This window comes from Apodemus sylvaticus, chromosome 4, assembly GCF_947179515.1.
Source record: "Apodemus sylvaticus chromosome 4, mApoSyl1.1, whole genome shotgun sequence".
Lineage (NCBI taxonomy): Eukaryota > Metazoa > Chordata > Mammalia > Rodentia > Muridae > Apodemus > Apodemus sylvaticus.
Genome location: NC_067475.1, coordinates 35,497,553 through 35,510,090, shown reverse-complemented (window position 1 = coordinate 35,510,090; position 12,538 = coordinate 35,497,553). Strand labels below are relative to the sequence as shown.

The 12,538-nt window shown below is 38.6% G+C and overlaps 1 protein-coding gene across 2 annotated transcripts in view; it reads right to left on the bottom strand.

Moving 5' to 3' along the window:
- Positions 1 to 12,538, bottom strand: part of Ank2 (ankyrin 2) — a 203,055-nt gene that overhangs the window by 150,517 nt on the left and 40,000 nt on the right. For both annotated transcript variants that reach the window (XM_052179290.1, XM_052179289.1), the window contains exons 3-4: positions 3,770 to 3,868; positions 1,699 to 1,797 (exon numbers count right to left, since the gene is read on the bottom strand). In XM_052179290.1, coding sequence (XP_052035250.1) covers positions 1,699 to 1,797; positions 3,770 to 3,868 — 198 coding nt within the window. The remainder of the gene's footprint in view (positions 1 to 1,698; positions 1,798 to 3,769; positions 3,869 to 12,538) is intronic.

Here is a 12,538-nt window from a genome sequence, read left to right as displayed (position 1 = left end):
ACAGCCCTGCTCTTTTCATAAACAGAAATCGTAGCCTCACAGGTTAGTGTCCTGTCATCCTCAGGAAAACCCTGCAGCCCGTTTGAACATCATTTGCTTTCAGCTCTGTGCTTTCTAAGTTCACAGCTCACTCAGACATGCCCTGTGTGGTATGCGACGTGCCCCATGGTATGCAACATGCCAGGCATCTCTCGTGTCCTCTGAAGCAAGCTTGGCACCCACATCTGAGAGCTAACCACTCCAGAGCTAACCACACCCACTCTGTGGGTGATTACCTCACAGGTGAATGTTCGAGAACTCCTGCCGTAGAGTAAAAGAACGCTATTTTGCTATGTACAGAAATGTTTGTGTTGCAGGGCTTGGGAAGGAGCCCAGAGCTGCCTGCCTGCTGGACAACTGTTCTGCCACTAAACTGACACCTCTGGTCCACACCCACAGGGCAGTTATCAGAGCAGGGCAGTTTTGTTGCATCCTGTGTTTCCAGGCCTAAGATACTGCTGTACCACATGGAACATAACTTTTCTTTTTACAATGGTACCAATCTTCAAACAGTTTTATTAAAGGTTTACACTAAAGCATGCTTTCAATTCCTAGTAAGCCACTGATGCAAATTTAGCTGAAAGTCTGAGTTGAAAACAAAAATAAGTGATTGATCAAAACATTATAACATTACGTAGACAAAAATGGATGACATATATATCATGGATTTATTAATCCCTGTAATCAGAATGAAAAAATAACTAAGCTGATTACAGCACTCAGCTTTAGCATTTCCTGGTCTGGAATGTGTGTCATCTATGCAATTATATCTCTGTAGACAGAATGAGGATTAAACAGGACAGGGAGTAGATACTGCTACCCAAAGACAAACGAGGGGATGTCCCAGAGAACAAAACAAGCTGCCAATATCTCATGTGGCAATAATGTGTGATTATCACTATAAAGAGATAGAACCAAAGAGACCAAATGGAAAGGTACTTGCTTTTTGATTTTTTTTTTTTTAATATGGTATCAACCATATGTTGGCTTCCCACATTTGAAAGGAATGGATTTTTATTAAAAAGATACATAGTTCGATCCTGCCTATAGACATCATAGATAAGAGTAAAATAAGGGGCAAGAAAGTATCATGTACATGTAGTTTCTACCAAAAAAAAGGTCAGGTTTACCATGTGTGTAATTTTTCTTAATTATTATTTATTTTTCTTAATTTCAATAGGATCATGAATTTGCTTTTATGGTTATGTATATCATAAAGCTGTAGGGTTGGAATCTGCCTGTTCTTCCTCGGTACTTTAGTGAAGTTGTATATGTGATAACGAAGTATGGAAGTCCTGCATTACAGCAGGCTTTCCGTGTGGAATGCTGGATTTGGATAATGTTTTAAGATTACAGGAATAAACAGCATCATGATGCGGCACAGACCTTCATGAACCACCCTTCACAAAGGTCTCTGTCATCAGATCCTTTTGTTTTTGAAGTACGTAAAGACAATTATGGACTAGCATTGGCCAAGTGTTTAGAAAGAAGAAGCTTAACTCTATAATGTTCTAGACTACGTTGGCTAAAATAAGTAAAAGTATAATTTGCAAAATAAAATGAAAAAAACAAAACCAAAAAAGAAAAAAAACATTAAAAACAATACCAAAAAGCCATATTATATATTCACAGCAGAGAAAATGTGGATGTAATTAGTACCTGCGATTGGGCATTGATATTGGCTCCTTCCTTAACTAGAACTTTGACAACTTCCGCTTGTCCGGCCAGTGATGCAATGTGAAGAGCAGTATTTCCCTTCTGTTAAAACAGAGTAGAAAATGTTACAGGTTTCCAAACTGTATAGAAATCAAACTATACCAGCGTTTTCAAGTTTATATATATTTTAAATGATTAAAATCTGTACTTTGTCATAATAAAACATTCATTTTTCCCAAAGCCCACCTTGCAAAGATTTTTTTTAATAATTAGTTGGAAATATCTTCTAGCATCTCACTTTACATTCTTTTGTAATATTAGTGTTCTCTTGTGACCATAGGAGGACTGGATGTTAACAAAGCCAGTTTGTGGATGTGTGTGCATATGACAGTGTCCTATGGAGTTGAAGGGATTTTACAAAACAAAACAAAAAAACACCAAACAACCTGATTGCAAGAAAAAAAAAACTTTAAAACTGTTCATTGAGATATTTCAAAAATAGAGAGACTGGAGACATGGCTCAGTGGTTAAGTACACACAGACCTTATCACCTACAGTCGGTGACTCACAACCACACCAGTTACAGGACACCAGATATCCTGTTCTGGCCTCCTCGGACACCTGCACATATATGCAGGTATGCACACACACACACACACACACACACACACACACACACACACACACACAATTTATAAAATAAATCTTTCAAAAGAGCACCTGGGGACTCTCAGTAGGTGGAAAAACTTTGCGTACAGTTATGTGTCTAGCTACAAGGACACGTGGTTTTGCTCAGAATATTTTAGAAATTAAAAAGTAAATTCTGGACCAACCATGAAATTACTTATGATTTTCTATCACTTATGATATCAGAATTTATGATACAAGTCAACACTGATCAAGAAAATGAAAATGTGATTAAGAAAAATCACAAAAAATTTAAAACAAGCAAAAACATAGATTTCAAACCATAAAGTTTATTCTCTGTCTTTTTGCTACCAGCTCACTGTAGAACCACAATCCACTCGGTATTTGTGGACCCTTATTCTTTTAAAAGATTATTTTTCTCTTGAAAATTCTACAACTCCAATCTAGGATTAAAAGTTAATCAAAACTGGGCATGGTGGAGTGCATCTGAAATCGCTGCAGTAAGGGATACTTGGAGTCCCAAATCACCTGAGATCCACAAGTGAAATCCTTATTTCAGGAAGACAAGAATTGCAGAATGGTTATAGCACATCTTTCTGGCATGTGCAAGGCCCTAGGTTTGATCCCACATCATGCACTTGGTTCCCAGCCACGCGGGAGGGCAGGGGTTGGACAGGGAAAGAAAAGGTAGTGGAGGGTAGGTGAGAAGAGGGAAATATCAGTAGAAATTAGAAGGAAAATAAAAGCAATAACAAATGTCATTTAGTCAACCAAAACATGGCTCCTTAATGACTATTTATGCTAGCATGTACAGTTCAGGGGGGGCGGGGAATACATTACAATAAATAGTTTTATAATTCTGGTAATTGAATCCATGACCCAAAAGTTTACTCCCAGTACAGGACAAAGTGTCTGGTATTCTCATATCAAACAGAATGAATCCAAAGAAAGACACATCAGCTTAACCAAAGCATAGAGAAAATTGCTTGTTTCCACTGGGGGGGGGGGAAGGGGGCGTGCGAGGAAACCACTATTTCAGCTGAGTTGGTTTAAGGCCACTGTTTGCATGTTTGGTCGTTTGGCCCTTTGTTCTTAAACCAATCAACTGTAAGCAAACGAGTGCGAGTGTCTGCAGGGGATCATGTAGACCTATGCTTTTTCGTGAGTGACAGTACATGAGGAATGAGATCTGGGCTTCCAGACTTCTCGAGTCTCTCTTCCAAGTCCTGAAATAAAATGATCTCAATGCTGCAGCATGGTGAAGAAGGTTTCAGCTTTATTCCTGAGTGGTTAATGATTGCCTAGCAGACTTCTGAATAACTGGAAAAAGCTTTAAACCTCTTCAAAACCTAAAACACCAAAACCAAAAACCAAAAAACAAGAAACAAACAAAACCCTCTCTTCCTCATTGTGAAACAAACAGTACCTTGGTGGCCGAATCCACAGAGGACCCTCTTCCCAGCAGCTCTTGCACAAGTCCCACGTGGCCTTCCTTGGCGGCCAGATGGAGGGCATTGAGTCCATTCTGAGAGAAGAAGAAGTCAGGCTTAGAAGAGAGAAGTGATAAGATGCTAACCGCTAAACCAGCAGTGTGCTAGCTGCACTCACACACCACCCACAGCAGGCACGCTCATGGCTTGTCTCTAGTTTCCTTTCTTTTTTTAAATTTATTCATTTACTTTTTTGGTGTTCCCTGGAGGCCATTTCGGGTTGGAAAGGTGACTCTGCAGAAAGAGAGGCGCAATGGTAATTGCACACTAGAAACAAGGCTTGGCGAACTTCATCTGATCCACCTTGAACCTCTTTAAATACGAAGTATAGAAACATGGGACTGGAAAAGCTGGGTGTCAGAAGTGGAGATACGGTTCAGTGGCTAAGAACATTAGCTGCTCTTTCAGGGGGTCTAGGTTTAATTCTCAGCATACACAAGGCAGCTCACTACTGTCAGTTACTGCAGTTCCAGAGTTTCTCATCTCCTTTTCTGGCCTCCATGGGAACCTGTCATGCATGTAGTGCACAGATAAAAATTCAGGCAAAATACCTACATGCCTACAGCATTAAAATAATCGTTTAAACATTATATTTATAATATAATATAGTATAATATAATATAAAATAGTAGCCAGGCATTGCTGCACACCATCTGGAACTTGGTGCTCATAAGGGACAGAACACGACGGTGGCTCCAAGGATAGACTGTCGCACAGGAATAAGGCAGAGAGCAGTGCAGAAAAACGCTGGGTGTGCTTCTTTGTCTTCTGCATATGCACAGGCATGCCCAGGACACATTCCCACACATATATACATATGTACACATGTGCAAAACACACACACACACACATACATGCATATAAGTGTTTTCTAATGAGAAAATGAAAACAGTATTTCTAAATTATTTATTGTTGACTAAAGTCAAAACTCTGTCCAATATCAAATATACAGTTTTTCAATAAATCTTATTTTTAAATAAATGACCAAAATCTCTTTTACAAAGTGATTAAAAGCCAAAAGAGCATGTTTAAGGTTACACAACTCTGCAACAATAGTATTATACTTCAAATGAATTTAGATCCCAAGAGCCTTTTCTTTTAAAAAAAAATTATCTTAGAATCTCTAATAATACTGTCAAATCCAGTGTCTACCTACCTAAATCCCTAAAATCTATGTACAACACTGAAAAAATATTATCTATATCTAAATGTGACTTATAAATTCAATGTAATATTTGTTAAAGTACCAATGACATTCTTCACAGAAATACACACTTTTACAAATCCTCTCCTAAAATTTAAGAAATCACAAAAGACCCCCCAAACCCCAAACTGACCTCAAAATATAAAACAAAGATGAAGCAATCCAAGCAGCATAGCACAGACATAGAAAGTCACATGGCCTTACAGGACTAACTAGGGAGCCCAGGAATGAATCAGTGTACTACAGTCAGTTGACTTTTGGCAAGTATATCCTGACCGCCCATTTGGGACAAGATAGCCTTTTCAAGAAATGCAACAATGATCCCTTTGTTTCAATAATCTTCAAAGGAGTGAAGCAAGTTTCAGTACCTCACCAGTTACAAAAACACAACACAAAAATGCATTGAAGACTTAAATATAAGACCTGAAACTATAAACCTATTAGGAAAAGTGTGGAGAAATGTCTCATGACATTGGACTGTCCAGAGGTTTTTAGGATTAATCTCAAGAACATAAGCAATAAAATTAAAAAAAAATAGAAGAATGGGATCAGGTGGCACAGAAAAGTTTCCACACAGCAAAGAAAACAACCAATGAAGCGAAAACAGCCTAGATAATGAGAGGAAATGTTTTCGAGCCACATTGTCATGGGTTATCTCGAAATGCACGAGGACTTCCAAAAGCTTAAGAACAGAGCTATTGTATAACCCAATTGTCTCACTACTGGGGATGCCAAAGGAAATGTAATCAGTATGATAGAAAGATCTCTGTACCCCTATGTTCAGAACAACATCACTCACAGTAGCTAAGAGGTAAAAACACTCTCAGGTGGTCAGAGTGGAAGAATGGATTTGAAGAGATGCACAGTAAAATATTGTTCATTCATACAAGTGTAATTTGAATTTGTGACAGCAAAGGTGCGGAGAATGAATCAAGCTAGGTGCACACGTCCCTGCCCTGTGGAGTCTAAAGACTAACTTCACACAAATTGTGAGGAGATTCCTGTTTCCCAGAGCTTGGAGAAGGTAGAGGAGAGGGTCAGATGGGAAGACACTGGCCAGTGAACGCAATGTGGCAATTACAGAGAGAAGAAATAATTTTTAAATTGACAGGAGAAATGATTCTTCTTGACAGAATAAACATTCTCGATAGAATAATCACTGTTGAGGTGATAGATAAGGTAATTGGCTTCATCAATCATTAACACAACTAAACATATGTTGAAACTTCACCCTGCATCCCATAAATATGTACAGTTATAATGTGCCAATTAAAGATAAAATAAATTACCCAAAAAGAGTAAGTCATGATGACTTACTTAAGGTAATTACTTTGAGATAAAAGGTTAACAGACATAATAATGATAAGATTTTTTTTTTTACATCAGGATTTCATCTTAATGGAATTGGAGATTTGGGTTTGAAGATATTTTTTCCAGATGTTTTAGATCTACCAATGAAACAAAGACTTGCTCTGCCAAAGTCATCTCCTCTCTAAAACATGAGGTCATGTAATTCAGAAAGCTGAGGCCGATGATTGGCTATTGACTAAGAAATATATGTGACTTTCTGTGAGGACTTACTCTGTGAACTTCCTTCCATGACCAGAGACATGAGGCATATCTCTTTTGATTTAAAAATAGGGTATTCAGGCTGGAGAGATGGCCTGTATGTATGAGAACTAGCATTCACATCCTTAGCATCTGTGTAAGAAGCTGAGTGTACCTGTAACCCCACTGCTAAGAGAAGCCACCCAGGAGGCTCTCTAGAGCTAATAGGCCAGTTAGCCAAGTTCAGCCAATGGGGTCCAGTGATAGAACCCGGCTCAAAAAGTAAGCTGGCCATCAGTAAAACTCCTGATAGAGAACCGCGATCTCTGCACACACGTACACACATGCACATGTGAGCACACTAGAATTTTCTATTTAAATACTTTAACTTTTTAAATGTTTTCTTTAAAAATCAACCCTGATGCCTGTCTTTATTACATGTTAAAACAAATTTAAACTTTTTGAAACGGCACTCCTAGGTAGGATAAGGTGGGGGAGGATTTCCCACCGCAAGTTCTTAAAGTTTTTAGCCATAACAGGTAGATGCTAAGAAGCCCTTACATTAATGTCTTGGCTTTGGAACTTTTAATTAAAAAGAGAATTAGTTAGAAACAGAATTTTTTTGATACATATTGTCAGAAATAGGAACACAGCACGTGGACACAGCTCAGGGAGTTAAGGTGACTGCCACCAAGCCTGACAACTGAGTTAAATCGCTAGGTCCCACATGGGAGAAGGAGAGACTCCTGAAAACTACTCTGACCTCCTCAGATCTGCTGTGGCATGCTAATGCTTACACACACACACACACACACACACACACACACACAAATATACAGAATTAACTAATTAATAGACACAGTAAATGGCAACTTATCATTAATTGACTTCAAGCTGTTTTATCTTATCAACACGAGGAAGCATTGCAGTTATTAAGAGAGTGCACAGTGACAAATAATTCCGTTACTGTACAGCTCAGTTCACTTCCTGAGACTACATTCACTGCTCTTAACCATTCTGCTAAGTCCTGTGGGTACTTTTCCTGAAGACTCCTGCGGGGGCTTTTCCTACAGAAGAAACTTCCCATAGGAGCCTCAGTGACGCTGGCACCTGGCAACAGAGGCCACATTTCACTGGACATTTCATCTTTGATAAATATGTTTCTCACTGCTCAGGGACCAGAAGGAGACAAGTATGGAGAACAGGCAGCCTTCATGTTTGGGTGGAAACACAAGGCAGATTCTAGAATTTTCCCAACAGGGATTCTTGCACATGTGCTTAAGGACTAATTGTTCTTCCCATATCAAAACATAACACTGTAGTTTCTGCATTCATTAGAACATTCAACATAAGCTTATTGAGTTTGGCTGAAACAAAGAACTTTCTGGAACGTTTATTTATCTGAGACATTAAACACTCGTTCCCCAGATATCAGGATGGACACGTGGTGAGGTCATTAGAAAACTTCACGTCTGGAACATGTTATCACTATTCCCTGCAGAACAGACTTCACTGCACTATGGAGTATCGTTCACTACACATTTGGTTTTTCCATGAGGTGGATATGGGATGACCATCCCAGCAGCATTCATGGCTTTGCGTGCAAAGCCTATTCTCTCTGTTATCTATTGCCGTGTTATAAAATGAGAACACATGAAGACCCTCTACATCCTTTTATGTCCTTTCATTTTGAAAAAAGAAGCATAGTTCCACATATGTCTTTTTTGCTAGTTACCGGGAAACATCGAATAGAATCAACATCTGTCTGAGTTAAGGAACGCCATTGTCTAGCTCTTGCTACTTGCTTTATTTTGCAAAGTCTCATTTTTAACCACAGCATGACCACAATGCCCGTGAACGTGTGTATATGCATGCTGTAAACACGCCAATGATTTACTGAGGACATTTTGTGGTCCTTTTACATCTCAGCACAGCACTGTGCTAAGTGTGTTCCCAACAGTCTTGCTATCGGCCTTGCTTCCTAGAGTTGATTAATGGTAATTATACTTTACTGGTACAACAACAGTTCCTTCTCACCAGATACTAATGCCTCAAAATGCTAACAAACAGTTGTGAAAAAATTTAAACTTAATATCAAGAATTAAAAAAAAAAAATCTAAGAAATATTTAAACTTGCAAATAGTGGGCTAAACAGTGAGCTGATATTCTTCATACGCCAGAGTGTGTGGGGGTGAAGGGAAACCATATAATAAACTGCAGCAAATCTTAAAGAAATAGATAAATGCATGGTAAAGAGAATTCCCAATGATCAACAGTCTCAGCCTCCACTAGGTTCATAAAAAGTTGCTAAAATCTTTCTGTCTTTATGTTAAGAAGGACAGTGTTTTTATTTTAGTGTAATTATTGAGTTTGTTTTCTTTTTCCATCTTTCCTTATATTTATTTCCTTTTTAAAAGTTATGGTTAATTTCAGAAATAGTTAGATGTTGCTGTGGTTGGAGGAAAGTCTGTCTCTGTGATTCTGAGTACCAGCATTGTGTCTCAGGACCACTTACTGACTCTCTCAGCCCCCTGACTATAATGTCTGATGTAACATGTATGAACAACGACAATGGAAACATAAGAGGTGCCCTTTTGAACAACAGGATGACATACATAAAAATGTAAGAGCACCAACTGCACACTTCACATTCACTGTTTTGGTAAGGAAAGGATGCAGAAATTAGGGTCTCTGGAGCTGCCTGCCAATCTGTACCCTTCATCCTCAAAGCTACATCATGGTCTTCATGGATACTGCAGAGCAGCTTAGCCAGAAAATCTAAAGGAAAGTAATAGGTGGGCAGATGGTATGTGAGGTCAAATATGAGAGCCAATATCCTATTTCCCTCATGAGAATAATATTGTCATATTTATTGCAGTGATACATATGAAAATATCTCTTGATCTCCAAAAGACTGAACTTTTGCTGGACTTCGCAGCCAAGTTAATAGCATGTTTGAGATCGATTAAGACTATATAGTCAGCCTGCTATAGTCAGCCTGGTTACATTTAACTCCCTTTTAAGAGAATAATGAAACTAACATTATTAGTTGGAGTTGCCATGCAAGAAGTTTTTATAACCTCAGCATAGCTTTAACTTTAGGTTATGTACTCTTCCATGCCTCAGACCCAATATAATACATGTACTTGTGTATGTATGTATAGATATATATATATATATGTGAGTGAGTGTGTGTGTGTATGTATCTGTGTGTCTGTGTGTCTGTGTGTCTGTGTGTGTGGTGTGGTAATCACTTGCTGCAAGAAGCCAGCACGATGGAATTAACCTTAAAACAAGTATCTACTCTTAGGTTGCACAAAACACTTGGATCTTGCTTAGGAACTTCTGTTCTCATGAAGAGTGGCATTCAGGGTCATCTGGGGTCAGCAACATCACTGCTTCCCTTGTAAATCCCTGTTAAAGACTTCTGCAAAGAGCCCCACCTCTCTTTCTCACAACATGTTTTCTGTACTGTTCAACAAAGACAGAACAAAGCCTTTTGATGGGGATAGGCATGGCAGATTTCAGACATATAAATCAGGGAACTGAGACAGACTGATCAGAGAAACACAACAGAAATGCCAGTAACTAAAACTGCAGAGAGATAGAAGACAAGGGAGGAGAGCGGAGAATGAATGTGTGATTTCTCTTGTTTAAACTAATTCTGAGAGGAGGTTGCTTTATTTTCATTCCTTACTGTGTTGTACATAAGTTTTGGTGCCCTCTGATGTTATTTCATAATAATCTGAAGCCTAGAATAATTAGTTTTGGTAATGGGATACAAAAATGACTTATAAATACTTATGTTCAAGAAGTCCTTGGGTTTTTTTCCTTTGTTTTTTTTTTTATTAGATATTTGCTTTATTTACATTTCAGATGTTATTCCCTTTCCTCGTTTCCCCTCCAAAACCCCCCTATTCCATCACCCTCCCCTGCTCAGCAACCCCCCACTCCACCCCACCACCCCCCACCCTCCACCCCCCACCCCCGCTTTCCTGACCTGCCATTCCCCTACACTACACTGGGGTATTGAGCCTTCACAGGACCAATGGCCTCTCCTCTCATTGATGTCTGAAAAGGCCATCCTCTGCTGCACATGCAGCTGGAGCCATGGGTCCCTCCATGTGTACTCTTTGGTTGGTAGTTTAGTCCCTGGGAGCTCTGGGGGTACTGGTTGGTTCATATTGTTGTTCCTCCTATGGGGCTGCAAACCTCTCCAGCTCCTTGGGTCGTTTCTCTAGCTCCTCTATTGGAGACCCTATGCTCAGTCCATTGGTTGGCTGTGAGCCATGGGTATTTTGATCTCCCTTCTAAGAAGAACCAAAGTATCCACACTTTGGTCTTCCAAGAAATCCTTGTTTTATATACTTTATTTCAAATATATTTTTTGATTTTATGTGTATGTTTGTATGTCTGACTATGTGTGTGTACCATGTGCAGCCCCAGAGACCAGAAGAGGGCAGAGATTAGAGTTCAGATTCTCTGGGATGGAGCTAAAGGCAGTTGTCTGATACTGGCAACTGAACACTTGTCCTCTATAAGAACAGCAAGTGTTCTTAACCACTGAGCCATTTCTTTGACTGCTATATACTTTATTATACAGAATACTTATCTAAAAACAGTTGAGCAGTATTCTGAATGTACAAGAAAATTGGTTCTAAACATAACGGTGTTAAGAGATTATTCTCTTCAAACTGTAGCATTAAAAACTCCAAGAAGGGTAATAATAGTCTATCCTTAATTCCAGATGGCCTGGTCCACAGGCAAGAGTCTAAATTTAATGATGCTAGAGACAGAACCATAATAATCTTAATATTAGTGAGAAGAACTCCAAGTTTGGATAAGAGAGAGAGAGAGAGAGAGAAAGAGAGAGAGAGACAGAGACAGAGACAGACAGAAAGACAGACAGACAGACACAGAGATAGAGAAAGACAGACACAGACAGATAGAGACAGAGAGGTCTGTGGTCTGATTAGCTGTATAGATTCAGTGGCAATATTGATATAGACGAGATTCCTATTGAATTTATACTTATAAGGGGAGATGTGTAACATAACTTGAATATAACGCCTTGAGGTACAGATTCAACAGACATATTTATCTGTCAGTTTTACTGCATCAAATACAGATTTGTTTCTAGAAATAGTTTGAGCATCTGCCAATGATTTTGATCAGGCATAACTAAAGAGTTTTCTGAGCATAAATATTTGACAATGGTTTCATGTATGTCAATGCTGATACAATAAAATAATAAGTTTTTAAACAGAAAACAAATATTCACTGAGGTTCTTATATGAAGTCATCAGGTTCTGTGGCCCTTTGATCACCAAGAGAGCTGTCACTGTTTTGCTACAGTTTTAGAATAATGCCATTTTCAATATGCCATTTAAGATGCCTAAATATACCAAGTAAAGTATTATTATTATTATTATTATTATTATTATTCTGCTTCTATGAAAAAGTCATGTGCCCACTACTCCTTTAAGGTACCTTTCTCTAACAAGAAATACATAACAGTACAAATATAAATCTATATTATATCTTCATGGATCCATCATTTCAAAATGGACTAATCTGTTGTTTTTGTGTGTATGTCAGAACATAACACTCAATGGCTCTATAAAACATTTTATTACTACCTATTCTTCTTGAAGTTTCACAAGAGCACAGAAAAGAGGGCAATGCTTTTTCTAAGCAAGAAAGTAAAACAGCATGGCTTCAGACACTCTGAAGCTAATAGAAAAAAAACTGGGGAAGACCCTTGAGGACATCGGTACAGGGAGAAAGTTTCTGAACAGAACACCAATAGCGTATGCTCTAAGAGCAAGAATTGACAAATGGGACCTCATAAAATTACAAAGTTTCTGTAAGGCAAAGGACACCATCAAGAGGACAAATCGGCAACCAACAAATTGGGAAAAGATCTTCACCAATCCTACATCAGATAGAGGGC